General features: G+C 41.1%; 1 protein-coding gene across 1 annotated transcript in view; it reads right to left on the reverse strand.

Annotated features, from left to right (window-relative positions):
* The window catches only part of LOC149285776 (voltage-dependent T-type calcium channel subunit alpha-1H-like), a 180,470-nt gene that overhangs the window by 54,144 nt on the left and 100,178 nt on the right, over window positions 1-26,148 (reverse strand). The window contains exons 2-8 of the mRNA XM_089494843.1: window positions 24,843-24,954; window positions 21,711-21,844; window positions 16,381-16,478; window positions 13,537-13,696; window positions 7,965-8,238; window positions 2,404-2,496; window positions 51-840 (exon numbers count right to left, since the gene is read on the reverse strand). Coding sequence (XP_089350969.1) covers window positions 51-840; window positions 2,404-2,496; window positions 7,965-8,238; window positions 13,537-13,696; window positions 16,381-16,478; window positions 21,711-21,844; window positions 24,843-24,954 — 1,661 coding nt within the window. The remainder of the gene's footprint in view (window positions 1-50; window positions 841-2,403; window positions 2,497-7,964; window positions 8,239-13,536; window positions 13,697-16,380; window positions 16,479-21,710; window positions 21,845-24,842; window positions 24,955-26,148) is intronic.

Here is a 26,148-nt window from a genome sequence, read left to right on the forward strand (position 1 = left end):
CTTCTGACCAACTATGACCAGTTACTGACTTAATCTGGAAGTCTTCTTACCGTGCTCCCCCACGAGCTGTTGTACTTTTCCATACGAGTCGGTATTTAAACTGATCGGGCTGTTGATTAAGCTCACAGGAATGCTGCCACTTCTTTTGCTTTTTGGTACCGGAGTGGGACTCGTTTTGATGGCTGGGGAAGGGAGGATGGTCGGATAATTCATATTGGTGTGGTTGGGTCCAGCGTTTAGTTTTAAGTTGGAAGAGGCATTGGAAGACTTGCACATTTTCAGCTGAGGCCCCTCGAGATGGCAATCCGCGTGGTAGATGCTATGGACGGACTCACTGTTGGATGTTGGGTTCTGAGAACTAGGCGAAGGAGATGGAAGCCTTAGTTGGCTTCCCGACTTCATGATCTTCATTTCCACATCACAGATCTCAGGACTTGACCTGGGCCCTCTGGGACTGCCATTACTAATGTGGTAATGATGGTGGTGATGATGATGGTGGTGATGAATAAGATGATGGATGGAGTTAATCCGCCGCTTGCATTTGCGGCCTCGTCCCTGACCATTCATGGTGCTGTTGGGGTTGACTTTTTTCCTCCGCTTGTTCTGCCAGTTATTATAAAGTCGTAACGTCCGTCGCTTAACCTTCCTGAGGATGTGGCAGATGTATTTGAGCAGCTCCTCGTAGCAGCTACCTGGTTCCGAGAAGCTGGCAATTGTGCTGTCGTTGGAGAGATATCGGGCCCTCTGCTCCTGCATGAGCTGATTCTCCCGCTGCTTTGTTTCAGAAAACTGTGTTGCTATCACAACCAGGCACAAGTTTATCATGAAGAAAGAACCAACCTAGGGGGGAAAAATTACCGAAAAGCTTCATTAAATGAAAATAGGCAAAATATTACAATCATAAAGTAAATATATCAGGTCTATGTATTTACCCTTCATCCAGATTTTGGACTGACCCCCACCATATGTTTTAAAAGCTACAAATAGTTCTGTTTAGAATTCTGTCTTCACTGATGGTAAGAACTGATTGTTTGTGGTTTTTAGGGAGGAAAAAAGTTTTCATTTGCTATTTGTGGAACTTTCTAGAATATCTGAAACATTCATTAAAGCTCTGTTTTTTTTTGAGATTGTATTACATTGCTGATTGCAGTAGTGGTGCCAATATTTAGAACTATTATGATGACTGGGAACCTGCAAAAGGCTACTGCTTATGTCATCTCGAACGATCTTCCTGAAATAAACAACTCAATCTTGTTATAATATGCGCTTCCAAAGTAGCTAACATTTCTACAAAGTAACCGTATATATGGAAGCGGAGAAGTGGAAGTAGCTTCCAAAGAAGGACAACTTTCATAAAATTTGGCAGTTTATTATTATTATTATTTAAAAAAAAATATTATTATTAGTGATTTTTTTTTTCAAAAATCTTTAAAAAAATAAAATCTATTTCGTTGAAAATTCTTATTTATGAATAAAAACTTGTAGTGTTCATTTATTCTTTTACTATTTTTTTTTGTGACATGACATGACACCTAAGTTTTTTCCCATCTGATTAAAGGCTGGTGCTAAAGTTAATAAATCTCAAATAAATCTTAAATTTCACAAAAACAAAAAAAACCCTAAACATTAAGCCTTTTAGTATAATAGAGCTCATTTGCACCGAACACAGCTGGGAAGATTTACGACACTCAATAGTTACAATGTTGTTTTTTTTGGTTACACGTTTTTTTAAACTTGAGGCGTAAAACGTGTAACCAAAAAAAAAAATCAAAAAAAAAAAGGAAAGGATTTTTTTTCAGTCAATGGAAATAATTTAAAAATCACAGCCATTCGTTACATTGGTGGTCCAAGAATCATTTTTAGATCTTTGTTGGATTAGAAGTCTAACGTACCCCGTCTGACATGACTCATAAATTAGATAAATTCAATTATAAAAAAATGTATTTGTCAAAAAAAAATCCGCTATTGAGAAAAAAGATATAATTTTTAGGTAAAAAAAAAGCCCTACAGGGCCAGATGATAGAAAAAAATGCCATAAAACAGATTTTTATTTTTTTAATTTTTTTTTTTAACTTGTTTTCTCTAGAAATGTCCAAAGCAACACGGCCAGAAAGGAATCTCCATCCGCACATTGAAACAATTTAAGAATACGTTGGCCTGGGATTTTTTTATTTTTATTTTTTTTTTAACTACTTTCCTGCCAAATGCAACAGTATCCATGTTGCTATAGCACTTTGTGTCCTGCAATGGAATGGTCCACAAGATGAGAAAAACCTGGAAGTTTTGCAGACATTCCAAAAGCGCCGCGGAACAAACACAGTAACTTAAATATTTTTGTGAACTCCCAACATCTGGGAAGCAAATGTGCCAAGGAAAGCGTGTTAGGAGAAAGAGGATACTTACTATTATAAGTAGTATAAAATATATAAAATTGTAAAAAGAATGTGCATCCATGACATAGTACATTATATCAACCCAGCCTTCCAGGGTGATCACCTAGGAGAGAGGAAGAAACGAAAAATATAAATAGATATAAAATTCGCAATGCTAAAAATGTACATTTTTGGTTCTCGCCAAGTCTAGAACCAGTTTTACGGGGTAAGCTTATTCAATTTCAGGCAAGCGCCTTGGTGACCTGGTTTGGGGTTACCAAAAAAAGCTAACGGACGGGGCAGAAACACAATGTTTCACGACGTGTAGGCAGTTCCAGGTGTCTAGAAAGAAATTCCCAGAGACAGGAATTTTGTTATAAAAAAAATATAGGAATTGGTTATTATTAAAATAACGTCATTTTGGGCACTGAACAAAACACATAAATGATTTTCGAGATCCCTAATCTGATGTGTAATCATTGCTGCGGGTTCCACCTGAGACCGGACTTTGAGAAGTAGCGGGCAGGCAGTTCCGTGACCGCTGTTTGGTAGCTTAATAAGCCCTTTAACACAGGTGAGGTCATCCCCCCCGCTGGGGGCAAGGAAGAGAAATGTGCCACCATCACAGCTTACGATCAGCAAACTGTTATTATTTTCTTTTAGAGTTCATAGATCCGCTACTTTTTATGTAAATTTCTGAGCTCGCAATTTATCTCCGATAATTAAACTCAACACGGGAAAGAATTTATCACAAGCAGACGTATTAAAAAGCCGGCACCGGGACCGGCATCAAGTATCTACAGGCACAACATGGAATTATTTATTACACAAGATAAGGCATCGCCCCCAACGCAATCCACAAGCAGCAGAGTCCAAATCGGGGTCCCTTCCTTTTACACAAAGGGCAGAGATTTGTTGTCTTGGGGGATAACTCACCCCGTTAATGCATGGTATATATAAATATACGTCAATTGCCTGCGTTTTATGGAAGTGCCAATCCAAGCATTAAAGCCTTGTGTACGCTTTAAGGGGAATTTGGTCATTTTACTAAAATGATGGTAAAAAATTAGAACAGCCTCCCAGCAGAAGTGGTAGAGGGTAATACAGTGATGGAATGTAAACATGCATGGGATAGGCATACGGCTCCTGAATCTAAGACGAGACCAACATGGGGGGTTACGCGCAACGAGAAATATATCTTTATTTCCCCTTTAAGGAAACTCACCTTGATAACAAGAACTCACTAAAGGCTCGTTAAATCTGGAATTTGGAATTTTATTTATTAAATCCTAAGAAGGTTCTTTAGTGTTTTCATTGAATGAGGGAAGATCCGGGGGGGGGGGGGGGTCACACGATGTTGGAAACAATGAAAGAGTCGTGCCAACATTTAAAAAAATGTGAATGAAAAATGTAGTTTTTTTGTAAGCATTTTGTGTTGCTTTCCTATAAACAAAGTTCCAAAAGTGCAACATTTTATGGGACGAAATCCCTGGTCTCGGAAATTCCCAGCCTCCTTATCCGGGAACAAAATAAGTCATCATTTCAGAAGAACGTGTCGCAGCCATGCCTTTTTTGGAGCAAAAAAACCCAAAAGTAATTTATTAAATAAATAAAAAAAGAATGTTTTGTATATCGTTAGATAAAAATGATTCTTTTTTTCCTGTTGACGCTCGGAGACGATACATTTATATCTTGCGTTTATAAGGTCTGCGGATACATTGGACTCTCATAACTGGGAACATTCGGCCTCCTCCCCTCCGACATGCGCCGGCCCTTCCTAGTTTTAAAAAAAACGTAAATAAAATTTGTCTTTTTTGGCCTTTCCCAGACCCTTTTTTTTTTTTATAAATAGAGATTGTGTGAACCGGCTTCGTTTACGCCAACTGGCAGAGAGAGAGGGCTTCCCATCCGCGTTACCTACACGGGTCTTCTGAATACAGAATCCGAGCCGAAAACCCTCGTTACATCTAATAAAAAAAAAGTTATAAAACGGGACTGTTCTTAAAAATATTCCCAAATCAAACGAAAATCCCCCAAGATTTTTAATGAGTTTATTTATTTAAAAAAATAAACTTTGGTTTTATGTAACTTAAAAAAAATAATATGAAACATGCGAAGCGGAAAAAGAAGACGTCGGGTTTTATTTGTTGGCGCTGGGTTTTCCATTTGATTGGTTTATAGGCTTCGATGGAATGGAAGGAAGTTTTACTTTATTGAACGGTGGTGGTAGATAAGTGGAACAGCCTCCCAGCAGAGGTGGTAGAGGCTAAAATAGCAAAGGGAATTGAATCATGCATGGGATAGGATATATATATATTGTTTGCTGTAGGTTAACTCCAAAGCCTCGGTATAGCTGGAGCATTCCTCATGCGCGACGTGCCCCGTCTTATTATCTGATCTGTCATCGGGATTAAATGGAAGATCTCGCACTTTCCTTTTCCTTACTCTGCGGCTGTCACATCGTCTCCCATCCGGATAATTTGTGTGGATTCCTCGCGATGGCGACGAGAGGAGGAGAGGGAATTAGGTCTTCGCTGAACCAAGGGGAAAAAAACAAACCCCGAAAACTATCATATATATCTAACGCTAGCGTGTAAAAGCGCCTGGGATGGGGCGGATTAAGGCAATTATTACACAAAGGTTTCTCCAACAATCCGTGATTTAGAAAGGAGCAACTGGTTACGATAGAATGTTATTTCTATAAAATTCTTAGATTTGTAACAGTTTCATTCCTTGGATAACCATGGTTACCACTGTCCCATGTTACACGTGCAAGTGCGTGTTCCGAAGACCCGAGGCAGGCAAAAATGTTCCAGCTCTACTTAAGGTTAAAGGGGTCTGGGAAGCAGTTAAAATAGAGGGTTTTCAAGTGTGCTGCTCCAGTTTTACTTTACTGAGAGGGTGGTGGATATGTGGAACAGCCTCCCAGCAGAAGTGGTAGAGGGTAATACGGTGAGGGTATTAAACATGCATGGGATAGACATACGGCTCCTGAATCTAAGACGAGGCCAACGACTGATTAAGGTTTGAGTCTTTACAGCAGGAGAAGCGGACGACTGGACGGGGGCCGGATGGGGCCGATCTGCCGGCAGATTCTAGGTTTCTATGTTTGATAGATGAGTTGGACTTTATATCTGAATCACTCCTCTCTGCCTTGAAAACTCCGCTGAGCTCTTTAGCGGACGGAGCCGTTCCTGCGATGAAGCGTTATCAGCCAGCAGCGGGAAATCGGAGTATTTATTACGGGAAATAAAATAGATGCGTTTCTGTCCCTCGGAATATCTACCTCTATAAATTCCAACTCAATAAGAAACGTCTGGGAGAAGATGGGTTTTCGCGTAACCCTCTGCTATATATTTCCTCCTAGATTCATATCCTTTGTCACAGTGGCGTTATCTGCGTTTACACCCAGAGAAGAGACATCATCCGCCGCCTGTATCCGTCCGATACAGTCCTCCCAACATCAGGTGGCCAAATTGGGTGTGTAAAGGGTTAATTACAGAATAAATAATGTGCTGTTATTTATCCTTGGAAACGGACTCTTAACTGATGAATGGATACGGCGCATGCACAACGCAATAGGCAAAACAGGCGTGAGGTTAGTAGCGTCGGCGAAGGCCATGTGGGCTACAACATAATGTGAGCTGCTTACAGGGCATCAACGATATAGAGATACCACGGGGGCCGTATGTGTAATGTTCCAAATTCTGACAACTATACATATATATATACGCTACCGTACAAAAATTGGGGGTCACTTCCTTGTTTTTGAAAGAAAAACCCATTTTGTCCCCATTAAAAAAACATGAAATGGATCAGAAATCCAGCTCAGACGGGGTTAATGTTGTAAATTACTATTGTAGCCTGTGTTCCAATGGCCCTTTATCACTCCCATTATTCCTGGGTTCCAATGGCCCTTTATCACTCCCATCAATCCTGTGTTCCAATGGCCCTTTATCACTCCCATCACTCCTGTGCTCCAATGGCCCTTTATCACTCCCATCACTCCTGTGTTCCAATGGCCCTTTATCACTCCCATCACTCCTGTGTTCCAATGGCCTTATATCACTCCCATCACTCCTGTGTTCCAATGGCCCTTTATCACTCCCATCACTCCTGTGTTCCAATGGCCTTATATCACTCCCATCACTCCTGTGTTCCAATGGCCCTTTATCACTCCCATCACTCCTGTGCTCCAATGGCCCTTTATCACTCCCATCACTCCTGTGCTCCAATGGCACGTTGTGTTCGCTGCCATTTAAGTTTAAGTTTAAAGGGCTGATTGATGGTTAGAAACCTTTTTGTAATTATATTACAGACAGAAATTTCCTCGTTTACCATGAAAACAGCTGAGTGACCCCAAACTTTTGTACAGTAGTGTATGTAATATATATATATAAATTTAACAGAATAAATAATAATAATAAGCTTATGATGTCATAGCGTTTTTTTTGCACATCTGAATGCTTTAGAAATAACAGAATACTTTGGTTTAACACATAAGTTGCCGAAGCAGGTAGACAATGTACTCCACGGTTTAGTACAAGTGTGAAAGCGTTGAGTGCTGCCTGCTATAAACCGCTAATTGATTGTTAGCCCGGGAAGAATTCACCGATGTCATAACCCGAGAGCAGGGGGAGATTTTCCATGGGAAAATAATATAACCCTGTGTAGCAACGCAAAAACTAAAGAGTCCGTAGAGAAAACAAAGACGCACGTTCAGGGATGCCAGCTTAACCTCTTTGTTGTAAAAAATGAACCTTTCATACAATCCTAAGCAGGCTCTCCTGCCTTCTGCGGGCAAGGAGAAGACTATTGAGTCCATAACCTGATCATCGAGACGGCGATCAGGTTATAGAAGCCAAACAGATTATAAAGAGACAAATTCAATGAAGGGTGGAGGGAGATCGTATATAATGAAATGAAAAGGTCTCGCTATGGATTGTCAGATAACTCTAAAGCAATAATGAAGTTTGAAACAGAAAAGAAAAAAGAGAAGGAATGATGGAAGCTTTCATTCAATCCTAAGCAGGTTCTGAAGGCAAGGAGAAGACTACTTTATTGCCGATCATCGTGCTATGGAAGCCAGACTGATTCAACAATAGGTGGATGGAGATGAGATATGATGGAATGAAAAGGTCTCGCTATAGATTGTCAGATAATTCCAAAGCAATAATGAAGTTTGAAACAGGAAAGAAAAGGAATGAGAAGTAAAAATGGAACCTTTCATACAATCCTAAGCAGGTTCTGAAGGCACGGAGAAGACTATCGACATTATTGCCGGTCTGATTCAACGACGGGTGGATGGAGATATGGCGGAACGAAAAGGTCTCGATACAGATTTTTCAGATGATTCTGAAGCAATAAACAGGTTTGAAATAGAACAATAGAATGTTTAATATGATGGTTAGGGCTGATGATATATAATGGGGTGTGAGGTGTTGATGAGCCTCAGTGGAGGAAGAGTATGAAGACGAGGAAGCAATGGAGCTGTGTTGGGGGCAACTGGTTGGAACTGGATGGAACATTTCTACACGGCTTGGATTTGCCCAACAGACAAAGGAAGGAGATTATATTGACTTGACGACCTACCTGAAAAATCGCTATCCAGGCATAGGCAATGTTATCAAAATTGATGGCACCTTTATGCGGATTCACCTCTCCCGGTTTGCATACGTTGTAATATTGATTCACGTTCATACAGCTGTTGGTGTACTCGGCGTAGTAAGTGTGCGAACAGTCCAGCTTTGGTGGGATATCCTGACATTTCAGCATCCCGTTGTCTCGGACGGAGGAGCAGATATACGGGTTGTCCTCGGTTTCATCAACCTGGTAATAGGGCTTCAGAGATGATGAATTAAAAGCCCTGCAGATAAAAGCAAGACCAGATACACAAGGGTTAAAACTTTGCTTTTTTGGGGGGGGGAATAACACTTTTTAATACTTAATGATAAGTCAAACAAGTTACAGACAAAGTTGCAAAGAAGAAGGGTTCTCCCAGTCCTTTGATGAGGACCACGGATCGCTGGAGATGACACGGTTTCGTAAACTGATTAAAATCTAACACCAATAATGTTCCATGTTCTATGAAAATTCATCCTTGTAGAAAGACGCTGGAATCGACAACTTATAATTCCTCCTAGCGTTATAAAGCGTTTCCACTCAATATTTTAAACAAAATGTTTTTGATTAATGGTTCACTAAGTACAAAAAATATATATTTTCTATTTTTTTTTTTTTTGGTATTTAGACCTTTTGAGCCCCAACTCTAAATAAACGAAACCCTCGATAGAGAAGTGATTCTTGTGTTGGAATACAGAAATAAATAAAGGTAATTTGGGATATATATCGTTCCAATCCTCAAATCAGAGCATCTGTACCAAAAAAAATCCCTACAAGGGAAGGGTGAAGGGGACCGTACAAAGCCCATAAATAAACTTTATGATTACTACAATCCACCCTTGGAACCTTCGCTGCCAAACGTTCTAAAGTCTACCCAATTCATCAGGGATGTTCCCATTAAAATTTCAGTGATCTTCATCAAATGGTAAATCGCAGCCAAAGGTGAGACATTCGGATTTTCGATGTAGCCTAATATGGAATAATTTTCTCGGGAAAATACACGATGAAGGAAATAAAACATTTTTGTGCCTTTTTTTAAAAAAAAAAATCGAGTGGAGGCTTGAGACATAATGCTTTATAGCTCACCAATGAGTCACGGAGTTCCAGATTAACCCTTTTTACATCATAGGATTAGAAGAAAAATGGCGGTTGGTTTCAACTGTCCTGGGACAGTAGGTGTCACCACCCCGAGACAGCTCGGTGCTCCAGGGTTGTCACTCCAGTGTCTATCCTCATTGGTACACCATAGGAAATTTTAACGAAATCCTGATTTATTGAAAATGATGGAAGCTCAGCCCAAAGTGGGCGCCAAACTCCATGGATACAATGAATCTCTAAATTATTTTTTTGGTACGAAGTGACGAGGGGTCCTATCAGATCGGAAATCAACACTTTTGGTCCCTCCGTGGAAACTCCAGCAAACCAATCATGTTGCGGGGGATGTGGTCAGGGTTTCAGAAACAGGTACTGTAGAAGTGGCCAAAAACATGAGGTTCAAATCCGTTAAGGGAAAAACATCTTGAAGAAGACCCTGAAGAATGAAAACAAATGTTTGTTGGATCCAAGAAGGTCTTCAGAGGAGAACATTTCACAGAGAGGGGTGTTCATTGCAAACGTCCTCAAACATCTTTGTATATCTTAAGAACCCGTAGAACATTTATCTGCAAGATCTGTTCTCGTTATCAAATGAATAAGTCAATTCCTTCCTTTGTTTTACAAGCTTAAGAAAAGTATTCCGGAATCTTATCAAGCGGTTTTCTTTTCCGAGAACGTAGAAACAAAAAAAAAAACCAAACCCTGAAATCTGAGATTTACAAATCTATTTCTCTACTAAGACTCGGTCCAGAAAGTCTAAGCCACCGACTTGATCTCTGCATTGGCTGGTTTTCTGGTGCTGGAAGGGTTAACCCTTTCTCAGTACCGTGGTGCTTTTTCCCTTAATTTAGGATAAAGAGGCCAAAAGCTGTGCCAAAAAAAAAGGAGAGAATGTGTCCCATTGTACAGCGCTGCGGAATATGATGGCGCTATATAAATCAATAAATAAACATAACCATTTTCAGGCACGTCATGGAGCTCTAGGCTGAATTGACTGAAATTAGCTGTTAACGTTCACATCTTTAATATTAAAAATGCATTAATGATGTAAGTGACAACTCTCCCTTATGACAAATTGCTTAAGTTAAATTATAAATATATGATGTATTTTTGGGGGATGAACAGACAAAAATCTCATTGTTTGGCTTCTTGAAATCACGCATGCAGCCCCCATTCCTTCGATCTGCTTTAGAGATTAAGTGGGCACAGCCTGAAGATGTGGACCGCAGAGGGTGGATGGACTTTAAACATCTGCTCCTTTTTTTTTTTGCGGTGGGGGAAGAGAAACCCCAAACCGATACCTTCTCCGCCTCTCCGAGAGTACGAGAGGATGTAAGGTTTCCGTGGCTGGCAAACCAAAACTATCTCGTCCCGAGGTTAGCCTGCGTCTGGGCTTTCTCTTGAGGCTCTGGCTGTGTGGTCCTCTCTGACCACACAAGAAATGACTTTCGGGAAGAAACCATGTGTCAGAAATCTGTGAGCAGTGTGGGGATTTTGTGACATGTTCCACGCAGGCGAGGGTGAAGTAATATTCTGAACATACGATTCCAAGAAACTCGCTGACACAATGTAACCTTCTGCAGAGAAACCCTCCAAGGAGAAGAGCCCTTCGGTGACCCCTTAAGAATGTAACGCGAGTAATGGCAGGTGCGTGAAATGCCGGTCTTTTGATGGCTCCCGATATTAAGAGGCTATCAGATCATTAAGAAGATAATCATGTGTGATATTGCCTGTCCCCGGAAGAAAGTTCTTTGTGAAGAAGCTGGATAAGGAAAAAAAAAAATGAAGGTGGAAGACAAAAGAGAGAGACAGGCAATGGAGGAGAAAGAATGCCAATAAGCGAAAGAAAAAGAAAGAACTAGAAGACAGAGAAGAGAAGAAGAGAAAGAGAAGAGAAACAGGCTTAAACTGGATGAATAATGAGATAATAATATTTAGGTGAGGACTGGTCGGTGGAAAGTTGGTGGCCAACATTTCCCCAACGTGGTCAAACCAAACCTTGTCCCCTGGAAATGCTCTAGGAGTTTCAGGGCTATTCTTGGTACGACTTGTTGGAAAACCCTCACTAACTCGAGAGGAAATACAGACAGAGGTCCACAGGGGACGCAGACGAGAAATTTGGATGAAAGAAACGGATTTTTGATTTTGAACACCTTGGTACGTAACGAGTTTAAGGACCGAGCGGCAGCGGCAAAGGAAAACAAAACGGTTGTGTTTTTGATTCTATGAACAAAGAATTACTTTGAAACCACCCCGGCTGTGCATTGTCCTAAATAAATACTTTCATTGTCACAACCCTTGAGAGTTCCAGCTACTCCATTCAACGTGTCCGGCTCTTTCTATCTAAAAAAAGAAAACGGTGTTGAAATGGAATGTTTTGAAATATCGCAGGGAGGGTTAAACCAATTCTTGACAAAGTCTTTAAAAAGAAAACAAAACAAAAAAACAACTTTGTCCAGGAAGATGATGGTCTACAAAAAAAACCCCCAAAACACATTGTTAATGACCTTCTCGGGACCAGGCGTCCGCCTCTCTGTTGTCCATTGTGTTATAAAAAGACAAGAAAAAAGGCAAACAGGAGAAAAAAATGTTTTTATCAAACAATCACTTTGAAAATTCTACTCCGCAACAAATCCAACAACCTTAAGTCATCACAGTCTTACTTTAATATAGACAAGTATTTTCGGTCACGTTCTGGTGTCTAATTGAGGTTTTCTATCTATCTAAACCTTTTCTAGAATGGATGATCGCTGGAACGCAAGCCGTGAAGGTTGACCGCCATTTTGTCTACCGGTGTAGGATAACAGAGGATGGACAACATGCGACCGCACCAACATTGTGACGATACAAAGAAAAAGAGCTCATGGAATGTTTAAATACGACTAATCGAGGTGGACTTTTCTCTACAGGTCGTCTTCCTTTAGCTTTTAAAGACAAGAAAATGGAGAGATCGAAGACAGGAGAACCTGGCGAGATAACACCTGTCTCCATTGGTTTGGTTGATCGCGGGGACTCGAGAAAATGCTTAGCTCGTCCGAATCCATACATCAGAAAAGATAGAAGTAATGGATTTGTTGCACACAAGGATAAGTCGAACATCATCACTGTTTCTTGTCCGCTACGTCCAGCCTTGTACAGGTAGATCTCTCCATCTATCTGAAGTACCAGGGACGCCGAACGTCTTCAGGAAGGATATCTGCATTTAAATAACGTTCTTTAACTCGGAGCCCTGACCTTTCCCGAAATGTTTTCCGAGCATGTGGGAGGCGAGGCGGAATTTAAATGACTTGTTATTGTGGAAGCTCGCGGGATGCTGCAGTCAAACAGCTTGACAATCTGCGAGGGGAGAGGTCTTCTTAGAAAGACGAGATTAAGGCCTCTCCACAAAATATTACACGCAGAGGGTGTCATTCATTATTAAAGTATCAAGCGGCCCATGTCTCTCTCCTGCGATACCGAGCTTTATAGAATAGACCGGGTAGGGGGTAAAATATATGACTTTGAAGGGTAGATAGGTAACCTCCATAGGAGCTAACGTTGGTATTTAAGAATGTTCCTTGTGCTGCGGTCGGTGGTCATATACAGAAACGAAGAGTTTAAATAGAATTCTGGGGCTTCTGAAAAGCTTAGTAGGGTTGATTGACGGGGTTATTTAAAGCTCCCGGACCCTCCTGGTATTGCGGATAAGCATGTAGTGATTCCCAGCTGGCACCACTTGACATATCTCCAGTTTGAACCCAAATAGGGGCCGTTGTCTGGATTTCAAAGAATTTACTATGAGCCCTTCAAAGCCTCAGAAGGCTTCTGTGTATTCACACGTTGGCCAGAGACTCCGAGCCCACGATAACCTCTGAAATCTAAGCGACCCTTTGAACTTTACAGGGTCCATCGATCTAACCCTGTCCAAGGCCGTCTTTTTTTAAAGACGTATCACAGTGGCTACCCAAAACACGTCAGCCTGATAACCCATACTACTCCCAGATAATCCCTGACAGGTCTTAATGGTCCCTTTTTTATCAGGGAGCTCGGCGGGATGGATTAGTGTTCTCCATTACTTCGGTGTAAGTGGATTAATGGTAATGATTAACTTGTAACAGACAGTTTCCTTTCTTCTCGGACTCCCAAGGTGAAGGGGTCATTAATACGTTTTGTTGAGATCCGTGGCGTGAATTTCCTCTGGGTATACAGTATATACAACCGGTGTGGACGTGTCAAATTATTTAGAATATTTCTGCATTAACCCTGTGGATGCCAAAATCGTACCTAACTCCTTGTGATATTTTTGTTGTTGATGACATCATTTTTTTCTATCCGAAATGATTTAGATTTACTTAAGATTTAGTTGGTCGAGGTTTTCAGGATCTCACTTCCGAAGTAACCCCAGAGGAATCGGGTACGGGTATATCCCCTGTACGGATGATAGTATCAGTGGCCGATTCATACTCACATTGCAAAGTCGGGATCCAGGAAACATCTGTTTCTGAGCAGCCCGGCCCAGAGCTGGACGCCGACGATCCCAAAGATGAAAAACACAAAAAAACACAAAAGGAGAACGTTGCCCAACATAGGAAGGGTGTCTAAGAGCAGGGTGACCAGAATCCGCATACCTGCAAGGAGAAAGACACAATGTTACTCACACACCGCAGAGAAAAAGAGACAACCAGCTATCTACATCTGTCACTCAAACCCAGTCCTTAAAGGATTGCCACCAGTGACCGACTACCGCAACACCACATACATACTACATACTACATGCTACATACTCTCTAACTAATTGAAGTCCATGGAGGAACGGACTTCATTAGCATTGCCATAAAGCATCAGCTCAGTGTGGTGTTTGAGCCGGGAAAGTCACCCAAAATATCACATGACTGCCAGCAACGGCGGCTCCAGGTCTGCAGATAAAGGGAGTTTATTGGAACAAAATGAGATAAAGCCAGGTTTTTCTCACCAACCGACATTACTGTATACAGTGCTGGGGGTTATATTACTGTATACAGCGCTGGGGGTTATATTACTGTATACAGCGCTGGGGGTTATATTACTGTATACAGCGCTGGGGGTTATATTATTGTATACAGCGCTGGGGGGTTATATTACTGTATACAGCGCTGGGGGTTATATTACTGTATACAGCGCTGGGGGGTTATATTACTGTATACAGCGCTGGGTGGTTATATTACTGTATACAGTGCTGGGGGATATTACTGTATACAGTGCTGGGAGATATTACACTGTATGCAGTGCTGGGGGTTATATTACTGTATACAGCGCTGGGCGTTATATTACTGTATACAGCGCTGGGGGGTTATATTACTGTATACAGCGCTGGGGGTTATATTACTGTATACAGCGCTGGGGGGTTATATTACTGTATACAGCGCTGGGGTTATATTACTGTATACAGCGCTGGGGGTTATATTACTGTATACAGCGCTGGTGGTTATTACTGTTTACAGCGCTGGGGGGTTATATTACTGTATACAGCGCTGGTGGTTATTACTGTATACAGCTCTGGGGGTTATATTACTGTATACAGCGCTGGGGGTTATATTACTGTATACAGCGCTGGGGGTTATATTACTGTATACAGCGCAGGGGTTATATTACTGTATACAGCGCTGGGGGTTATATTACTGTATACAGCGCAGGGGTTATATTACTGTATACAGCGCTGGGGGTTATATTACTGTATACAGCGCTGGGGGTTATATTACTGTATACAGCGCTGGGGGTTATATTACTGTATACAGCGCAGGGGTTATATTACTGTATACAGCGCTGGGGGTTATATTACTGTATACAGCGCAGGGGTTATATTACTGTATACAGCGCTGGGGGTTATATTACTGTATACAGCGCTGGGGGTTATATATATATACGCCTTACTTTCATTTCCGTAAAATACACCAATAACCCCGATGTATTTTGTAGGTTAGACCCGGGTGACCCCGCTGTGACAGACATGTTCCGGAGGCTCGGTGAACGCTCTTATTAGCAGGAAAGTAACTCGCTGCCGCTGCTGCCGGGAGGTCGTGCCATGATTGTCACCAGCTGAGTCGGCTCCATGAGTCACATAAAAGTCCGGGATCTCGGTGACTTTTTCCGGAACGCGTAACGCTTTCCTCTCCGCGCATCTTTGGCGTTACTCTTACTGTAACTTTTTCACAAACACAACAAGCGGCCATATCAGTTTTTTTTTTTAGTGTTTCGTCTTACATTTTTTTAAGTACGACTTTATTAGCAATCGAGCCTTCGGGGGTTAACCCAATAATGGATTAAAGTATCGCACCTATCAAACTAGTTTTTTAAAGGAATAGAATCCTCCGGAGCCATAGAAAGGCGTAGAGTTCTAGAACCTCCTGTCTTTCACGATGCTCTCAGTGGTGGTCCCTAATTTCCTTTTTAGAATAATAGCTCCGATTTTTTTTGCTAGAACATTGAAATATTATTATTTTTTTTAAAAAACAGAGTCCTTTTAAACATTTAGGATCCCGTTATAAATTCCCCCTCGGGAATACCTTCACAGACGTTATTTTTTGTCCGCGCGTTCGTTGCCGTCGCTGGTTCTCTCTTAGGGGCTTTTCTGTTCCGAGTGACTATCATTTATTGAGTTATCCCGGTGTCAAACGCCACCCCGAACATCTGCCCGGTACGAGGCATCGTCCCCCAGTAGGTGGTTCTGTAGCAGGTGACACGGAACTTTCCGGGAGGAACGTCTCTGATCCAGTCCTTTAATTGGTTTGAGGCTTCGTACAGCTGGTCCCTCCGTAATATTAAGCGCCGGTTGTGCGCGGCTCTACAGCATTGTAAAGAACTCAATTATATTTCTAATGGAAATGATTATTCTCCGCATCAGACGACCTCCGGCTGTTTGCATTGGTGAGGAAACACTGAAATGACCTCATCCGGCTGCACGGGAGCTTTCATTTATTCCTCCCCTACAAGAAAAAATGTCAAATTCCAAAGATTTCCTTCTTTTTAAGACCGTGCTGCTCCGGTTCCCTTCGTAACGTGGGTGGCCCAAAATGTAGAACAAGTGTTGGTGACACATACCTGCCAACTGTCCTGATCTTGCTGTCTCCTAACACCCGCCTCAGTATTTATATAGGATTTTGATGCTATGCGTTAGATACTCACCTCTTCAGAGTGCTGCGTGAATAACAGGTTATTTGGGGGGGCCACGGCTTGTTTACCCCAACCTGAAGGTTTTTATATATACAGCAAATACTGTATATTTTTATTTATTTATTTAATTTATTATATATTTTTGGGACAACGTTGTACTTACTTGGAACCCTATTGATGGCTCTTAGTGGCCGTAAAACACGAACAGTACGGATCGCAGACAGGCTGACATTATGTCCATCCAGAGAATACTCCATCATCCTGAAAAACATGAGGAAAGACTGAAAATAAATCCCTGATTACTGATATACTTTATTTTTCCAATAGCGTTTCACGTGATTGCTAAGAATAATGGGATTTGCCTGAGAGCTCTAAGGTGGTCAATATAGAAAAGTGAATAGAAATAGGTGAATAGAAAAGTGGTTCAGCGGTCAGTTGTGAACTATTCGTAGTTATTTGTGTACCTGAGTGGGGCATTTAGAAGAAGAATAATGGGTTTCCTGCTGTTTCTATACACATTATGGGGGCTTTTAGGGCTGTAGAACCCTGCGATCCCCCCATACCCAGCAAACATTCTGACCTCCTAGAAAAGAGGGGCATCAGGGGAGGAGATAGGGGCATCATGGATTTGGTGACCAAGGAGGGACTGACCAAACTAAACTAAAAGGACACTTGGGAGGTATGTATTTAGTGTTGACGAGTGTAGCTGACAATTCTGGGTTTCAAATGGATGCCAATAAGCAAAAGGACGACCTAAAAGCAGGATAACTACAGCAAATTAAGCAGATTTGTGTAAAAAAAGAAAATATATCAGATTATTGAAAAAAATATATATTTTGCACATAAAAGAAAAAAAATACCAAAGTTTGGGGTCACTTAGGAAGCACATCCTGTCCATTAAAATAACATGAAATGGATCAGAAATCCAGCACAGACGGGGTTAATGTTGTAAATGACTACTGTAGCTAGAAACAGCTTATTTTAATGGCTACATAGCCCCTTTATCACTCCCATCACTCCTGTGTTCCAATCGCCCTTTATCACTCCCATCACTCCTGTGTTCAATGGCCCTTTTTCACTCCCATCACTCCTGTGTTCCAATGGCCCTTTATCACTCCCATCACTCCTGTGTTCCAGTGGCCCTTTATCACTCCCATCACTCCTGTGTTCCAATGGCCCTTTATCACTCCCATCACTCCTGTGTTCCAATGGCCCTTTATCACTCCCATCACTCCTGTGTTCCAATCGCCCTTTATCACTCCCATCACTCCTGTGTTCAATGGCCCTTTTTCACTCCCATCACTCCTGTGTTCCAATGGCCCTTTATCACTCCCATCACTCCTGTGTTCCAGTGGCCCTTTATCACTCCCATCACTCCTGTGTTCCAATGGCCCTTTATCACTCCCATCACTCCTGTGTTCCAATGGCCCTTTATCACTCCCATCACTCCTGTGTTCCAATCGCCCTTTATCACTCCCATCACTCCTGTGTTCAATGGCCCTTTTTCACTCCCATCACTCCTGTGTTCCAATGGCCCTTTATCACTCCCATCACTCCTGTGTTCCAGTGGCCCTTTATCACTCCCATCACTCCTGTGTTCCAATGGCCCTTTATCACTCCCATCACTCCTGTGTTCCAATGGCCCTTTATCACTCCCATCACTCCTGTGTTCCAATGGCCCTTTATCACTCCCATCACTCCTGTGTTCCAATGGCCCTTTATCACTCCCATCACTCCTGTGTTCCAATGGCCCTTTATCACTCCCATCACTCCTGTGTTCCAATGGCACGTTGTGTTCGCTGATCCAAGTTTAAGTTAAAAAGGATAATTGATGGTTAGAAAACCCTTTTTATGTTACAGCCAGAAATGTCCTTATTTTCCATTAAAGCCCCAAACCTTTGAACAGTAGTGTATATTCTGGCCCCAATGCATTTCGAGTGCTTTTATTTGCGTTTGTTTAAGCCAACTATAATCCCGATTGATTTTTTTTGGCCCGCGGAATATTTCGGTGCTGAGTATAATACGGAGCAGAGGCTGGCTGTGTACTTTCTCTCTTTTTTTTGTTACATAAATTTTTCGCAATCTCCTATTGTGTTTATTTTCTGTCTTGGCTTCTGACTGTGGGGCTCTTTGTTGCATGATATCTCTGCTGATTGAATAGAACGCTTCTGATTTCCATCTCTCAGTTTGTGCTTTTTCAAAATAAAGAAAAATAAAATGAATGAACAGATTATTATTTTTTTCCCCAAGATCCATGTGTCCTCATTTCTGTCTGTAGAGCAAATAAAAAAAGAAGAGCTCAAAATCTTCAAAGTATTATTTCTTTTAAAGAAGAACTCCCATCATTTTCAGGCAGCTGCCATTTGTATGATTCTCGCTCTGTTATCTGAGCCCCAATCTACAAAACACACCGACTCCTTATCATACTGCCTGTGGGAACAATAGAATGACTCGGTCTTAATGATTCAGTCGGACTCTCTGACTAATGAAAGTTGATAGAAGAATGGACTTCATTAGCATTGCCATAAAGCATCAGCTCAGTGAGGTGCTTGATAAGGGAAAGTCATACACAATATCACTTGACGGACAACAATGGCACCTCCAGGTCTGAGGGGGGTTGATTGGTTTTTGAACCAAGGGGACAAAAATTTTATAAATCCTGTGTTGATACCAGTTTGCGTTAATAAAAAAAAAACAGAAAAGAAAAATGTAAAATTCAAGTTCAAGTATTTGAACAAGAGGCCATAATCAGAAACTAGAGAGTTAGAGGTTTATAATTAATATAGGGGAGATTTACTTTACTGAGAGGGTGGTAGATAAGTGGAGCAGCCTCCCAGCAGAAGTGGTAGAGGGTAATACAGTGAGGGTATTAAACATGCATGGGATAGACATACGGCTCCTGAATCTAAGACGAGAACAACGACTGATGAAGCAGGATAACCGGGCAGACTAGATGGACGGAATGGGACTGATTTGCCGTCACATTCTATTATTCTATGTAACATTCTATTGGTATCCAACGGCAACAATTGTAATACTGTCCTGATACGTCCGCCCTTTAAAAGAGGAGATTCGAACATCTTGGCTGAAGGGCCCCTGTTTTTGAATTCCTTGGTTCCCAGCGACAGAGGAAACCCAAAAGATTTCCGTTACCGGAGTCGGCTCTCCGTGGTTCTGGAGTCGGCTGCCGAGCTTTAACGCGCAGACGCAATGTTGTGACCGTTTGTGTTCCCCGATCCGTAATCTCTGGACGCGACGCTCGCGTTATTAATGTAATCAACTCATTTAGGGAAACTCTACACGCCAAATGGTAGGAAGGTGTTCATTTCTCTGCCCCCCCCCCTTATCTGCACAGACTGGTAATAGCTCCATTATTTCAAAGCCCACTTATCGTCCAACGCGAGCCACTTATTATGTTGACGTCCAAGCTGTTTCTGCAATTACCCCCGAACACAGAGGATACGTTACCCGTTAGCTTCACAATTACAGCCTCCCTGTTTCTGTTCCGCCGCGGTTTATTGAAAGCGAAACGCGTTTCCGCCTCACTTATCTGGATTTAACCTTCTGAGCTGGGAGAAAAAGGAGAAAAAGAATTCTCCCGTGGGAATTAGCACCAAGACCTCATGGGGGGGGGAACTAAAAGAGACGGGGACCAGTGCCAGCCGGCTCATATGCAACGCCGGCGACTTTTCCTGGGGTTGTCACGTGACGCCAAAGCCACAAGGCTCTTGCGGCAAATGACCATGAAAATGTTTTAATGGGGCGGAAAATGCACGGCCGTTCAACATGAGAAGTGGTGAGGGGTGCAAACTATTCATAAAATAAGTAGAGAAAATGTTACATTTTCAACGGGTTATGTTTTGTATAGAGGGATGAGAATTTGTGAAGAAGTGGGATTATTTAATTTATAGATCTCTGCAAAAGTAGAAGTTCCTGGAAAGGTCTCCCAGCAGAACTGGTAAAAGCCATTCCAATGAAATATAAGAAATTTTCGGGGGATAAAGAAATAAACATAGGCTTTAATGTCTTGTCAGCCGGCTAGATGAAGCAGATAGACCTCTTTTGTCATTGATCCATCCATCTAATGCTGTGACCAACGCGTTCCTCTTTATTTTTGTGATTAATTAATGTTCAGAATCAACGATTAAAGAAATTACAGAGGTTATTCTAGAAATACCCCTAGACATTATTTCCTTAAAATGATATAATATTAGGGGTGTATTTATCTTTGGCGCTGCTCTGGGTCAACTCTACAAGCCACACCTTCTGCGCCGCCATCTTTACTGCTGGATGCCATATCTCACGGTGGGCTCAGGGTGAGAGGAAACTATGGGGGACTGTGCCAGCTCTGTGCGGTCCTCCATGGTGTTAATGAGTCGGTCGAGGACATCAGCGACATCTCTTGTAACTGGCCCATTGAGAGGTGACGCTGCCTGGCGCCTGACCGCCCCAAATTGATTGGCTCCCGGTTACGCAAAAGAGGGGCTGACACCCCCCCCCACCGACGGCCCGGGCGCCCTAGGCTTTAGCCATAATACGTCACTGGCATCAATTTATAAACAGCATTGAACAAGAACATCAACGTCTGCATGCTTTATAATCTTTATAAGTCCTCTTTCTCTTCTTACGTTCTTACTTTTTAATTTTTTTTTTTAAAAAAACTTTGAAAAACAAGCATGGGTTTTTGTGGCGTTGGCATTAAACAGCTGTGAGCTCCTATCAACATAAAAATGACTAATGTCTTAAGAACAAATTAGTTCTTCAATTACTTGTAATTTTCTTAAGTTTTGGAAAGTGGCCTCGCCAGACGTCAAACCTGGCAAAGTGTAATGTTACGCATTTGTGCCAAATAGTGCAACACTCCATCAATGCTTACGATCCAGACAAACTGCAGAGATAAGAAGGGTTTTTAGAAGCCAAGTGGGTCTGTTGGAGTTTTTTTTTTTTTATTAGAGGCTTTCAGCTCAAAGACATAAAGAGGTCATTCGAAAAAAAAAAAAAAGCATTTTAACCCTTTCAGGGCCAGGGGAGGTGACCGAATGGTTGTCTACGTTGATCTACCCGTTGTACAGAGCTACGTAATATGATGGCGCTATATAAAACAGTTAATAATAATGATAAATAGTTCTTCTGATTTAGATCATAATCTATTAAATAAAGGGTTTAATAATATATTATTATTCTATATACTATATAGTTGGGTAATCTCCAAAATTAAAAGAAAATTTTAAGACGTGGTGGGACCACTAGATCTCTTGTGAAGGAAAATTATTTTTTTGGGTTGGAAAGTCAGCTTTGACACCCCCAATGTAGCCCTTTTTAAGAAAGGAACTGGGCAGAATATTTGGGGTAAAGTATTCCAAGTGATTTGTATGATACATTTGGTTACAGTGAATCAATTAGACTTAAATTCAGCTGGGAAGACTTCTTCTACTTCTACGTCGGGCCAACGCAAAGCTTTTGGACCTCCTGCTGATACAATGTGTTGCTTACCCAGCCATGACGATGAAGAAATCCAGCCTGTTCCACGTATCTCCCAGATAACACTTCTGTCCGAAGATTCCGAGAGCGATCATTTTAATGACCATTTCCACCGCGAAGAAAGCGAAGATAAAGCCATCAAAAGCCTGTGGCAGGAGAGAGGAGGAAAGCGCTGGGGTTAATACAAGAAAAAAAAAACATTTCAAGCAATTTCACAATATAACTATGAACTCATTTTATTACAATATCTGGTTTCCTTCAAGGCCAATCCGTGGAGGTCTACAGTAGGTGACTTCCATCTATCCAGCTACTGTGAACTACGGTTCTTTAAATGCAGGCTGAGACTCTTGAGAGTCCTTTGGGTGATTATAGTTGGGAACATTTTTATTTACCATAGTCATTGACTAGAATAATTTTTTTTTACTTTAAAAAATTTTTTTTTTAATTTAATTAAAATAATTTCTTTTTCATTTAATTATTATTTTTATTTTTATGATTTAATTTAATTTTTTTTAATATTTTTAAAAATAAAATCTAACTAAAGTATTCTGGTCAACTTTAACCATATTCCATTGTTTTTTTTGTAGATGGTCGGAGAAATATTGGTCGCGAGATTTATTTATCGTCGTAACCTTAAGCTGCCAGTCCAGGCCAACGGGCGGTGATGGACCCTCCGCTTCTTGGAACTGGCAGACTTTTCTTGGGTACGGCCACCTTGAACGATACATCAGGGCTTTCAAAACACTGGCGAGGCGGCTTAGGACGTCGCTGGCGAAGACCGTATGTTTTGTGATAACAATATTTAGCGATGATGGCTGTCAGAATTACGGCTTCTTGCGTGAACTTCAATCTTTCTGGAAGCCCCTGCCAATAAAAACTCTGCGCTCAGAATCCGGCGTCCGTCTGCCAGAAGCCCTCTCCGCTATTGTCCTACGATGCTTTGTGTAGTCTGATCGCATGAAATATATTTAGCCCGGGACCGGAGCTTTGAAACATGCCAAGAACGTGCGCGGCGAGATGGAGAGACGACGTGTTAACAATCTGAAATCAGCACAAAGATCTGATGACAACTTAATTGGCCTTGGATGTGACCCATTGAGCAGTAAATACAAGCATTTAGCTGCGGAATGGAACTTCCAGGCCGCTCCGATTTACAAAGGACACAACGAATACAGTCTTCCTCGCGCATTTTGGGTACCGAATAAATTTGGGGCGTCTCCAAGAAATTTCCAAATATTCATCCCTATGCTCTGTTGTCACCGAGGGTTTTTCCTGCGCATGTTGTCACTCCCAAGAGGGTGACCTTTGAGATACCCTTTCCCTGAGCTGGAAAAAAACAAATTTTCCTACTTTACGTTAACTCTTCATCTCCCTCTCTGATTCTGACAAAGATCACCTTGGAACAAAAGGGTTAAATACCCTAACCCTAGACCAGCCATCGGAAATTAAAGAGTTAATCCTGGCTGGGTGCCTAAAAAAAATCCCTTAACAAATGAAATATATGTTTCTCATGCCCTGATTGGCTCGGTACCCGAACACCACAAATCTTAATATCCATTTTATTTTTTTATAATTTTTTTTCCATTAATACCCAAAAAATAACAGATGTATTATTTATTTTCTTAAATTTTATTTAACTGCCTGTTGTTTTAAAAATATTGCAAAGTATATAAATTCCATAAAAATGGCTACCGCATGCTGTTTTTATTTATTCTGTCCCATCATACATAGAAAGTTAACCCTCTGTATTTCAGGGGTGAGCGTACATGCGCTGATATATGATATCCACTTAAAAAAAAAAAGAAAAAAGAGTCCATTTAGAAACGAGCGCTAAAAGACTCCGTAACTCTAGCTTTATGGTCTAATAAAAAGTTAAAAAAGAATCATTCACCCCGAGGTAAAGATGAAAGGCGGAAATATATTGCACCAATTTCCCTTTGCCGCGCAGCAGAGTCCATGTTACGCGGGAAAGGACTCGGTTCTCAATAGCAATATAGATGAAAAGAGGATTGTGTTTTAGGGGACAACCTGCTGATTGTTAGCCTTTGACTTGGCTAGCGGCTTGCATTCATAATAATAATAATAATAATATATTATTATTATTTATGTATTTATTATTAAGTATTTTTTTTTATATTTTTATTATTAATATTATTATTACACTTCTAAATAATAATATATTTTGACTCTTTGTCGGTAAACGCAAAGATTTTTGGGATTTAAGTTAATAAACATCTGGTTGCTTCCAGGTGTGCACCGATGGGTTATTCCTTCTTGGAAAGAGTTAATATTTTTTTTTCCACCGCTGTCAGAAAGGTCCTGTAATTTTCTCCATGGCTGGCTACCCCGTTGCTGTTAATAATATATAACAAGACGTTCTATTTTGGTGTGGGATTAAAATATAAATGGAGTTCCTAAGAGAATTATGGCAGAGTGGAACATTCTTCTGGGCTGTACGGAGATCCGGTATTCCCAGGACAGACACCTGCGTAGCGTGTATGCGCGCACGTGCCATGTTTCCATTGATAATGATAGGTGGGTTATTTTTTCTTGTTTTGGTGAATTAATGATCATGACGGAAGTGTAAAAATGGAAAAAGTGTATCTTGACAGATCTCCCCAAATGGCAGAACGATTTTGGGAGTTTCTTCTAATGTATGCTTTCTGGGTAAGCGGTTAGTCTTAATCTGAACAGGTTACTTATAGAAATGGTCCAATCTTGGCCATATTTCTTATAAGGAAACAAAGTAAGTTTGTAGAGGAATGGTAAAAAAATATAAACTTTTTTTTTCTACCAGGAGGGCTGTCATTAGTATTAAAACGCTGTACGAAAGAATAAAAGCGTTCAAAAGATGGAGAAAATATCTTATTCATAGTCATTTGGCTCCTAGGGATAATCTATGCACTCTTAATAATTACATTATTATTAATATTATTATTATTGTTATTATTAAATATTAAATATATTTATTATTAAATATTATTACATTAATTCAATGATAATAAACATAACATTATCTATGGGTAAAAAAGGCTGAATGAGGAGGAAGAGGGGGACAGGAGAAAGACGGGAGAGAAAAAGAGAGATAAGAAAAAAATCTGATGGGAGAGGACAATTGTTGAATGTCTCACGGGGCGCTCTTACCTCCAGAATGGTGCACCTCTCCGATTTGCACTCCACGTCCTCGCAGGGTTGGAACATCCCAAGGGTGACGCAGTTTAGTAAGATGACCAGCATGCTGACATGCTCGAACCACGTGCTGGACACGAATTAAGGAAAAATGTACTTGTATTTTGGATTTAAAAAAAAATTACAAGAGAAAATGCAGAAAACCACAAGAAGCAAATAGACACCCCATCGAAACACATGCTACCCATTAATAAATACCCTAAAAATATCCCAACCCTACGCACGCATGGCTTATTCTACTACAGACCCACCAATCCCGTTGGATTTCAGATTTCTTGATAAATAGACAATGAGGAGTTATGAAACCCTTAGAAAACTAGGTTACCGTAGTATATCTCATGGCAAACATCTTCATGAATTGCACTTGGACACATTTCATAAACTAGTACGGAGCCGTAACCTTTAACCGGGATGTTGCTGGGTAATACCTGGGTTTACTGGGTATGAGTAAATATCATTTGGTCTTAGCATGGAATAAGAAGAGGTCAGACGCGCTAAGAATCTATAGGTCATGAAGGCAACAGAAAAACAGCAAATCCCACCATCTAAAAAAACTGTTCCCCCACCCATAGGCCTTGGCCCCCCAAATCTTAAGCACCCTGACACTTAAATCTTGATTATTAAGTCATTTGGAATGTTGGCCACCATTATAAATGTTGACCACCGTTTAGAATGTTGGTAGGGAAAACTTAGATCTTTGCCAATAAACTCCACAACCCTATACAGAGTCAGGAACTACTTAAATACCCTTGGTGTAAGTAATGCACTGCTTATCCCTCAGGAAGATGAAAGGACATTTTCAGTTTAATATCCGAGCGGACGGAATATTTCGTCTCATCAAATACCCTCGCATCTAACTATTTATTGATTAAATTGGAGCTGACAGCTTTCAGCGAGAGGTGAATTTGGATGAGTTCCTCTAACAGACACGGCTACATAAAAAACATAATAAAAAGGATAACATCTAACACTTCATATATCTGCTGCTCCCTATGCACGCGGTCTATGGAGGCAATCTGCCCTGAAATCTCCTTAAATGAGGGCACAAAATCAGGGGAGAACATTATTGTCATGACAAATGTTGGAGAATAGATATGAAATACAGGACTTCCTTTAACACAGATGTGATGGCAAGTAGGAGATACGGAGCCTTCCTTTCATGGGTCACAATAGGCGTAGAACTCATGTGAACATCATAACATGTGGTAGGAGGTGAGCAGTGCATGTTCTGGATGGGACAGACAATGGGTGCGATAAGAAT

This window comes from Sceloporus occidentalis, unplaced genomic scaffold, assembly GCF_023333645.1.
Source record: "Sceloporus occidentalis isolate IW3139 unplaced genomic scaffold, rSceOcc1.0.p SCAF_76, whole genome shotgun sequence".
Taxonomy (NCBI): domain Eukaryota; kingdom Metazoa; phylum Chordata; class Lepidosauria; order Squamata; family Phrynosomatidae; genus Sceloporus; species Sceloporus occidentalis.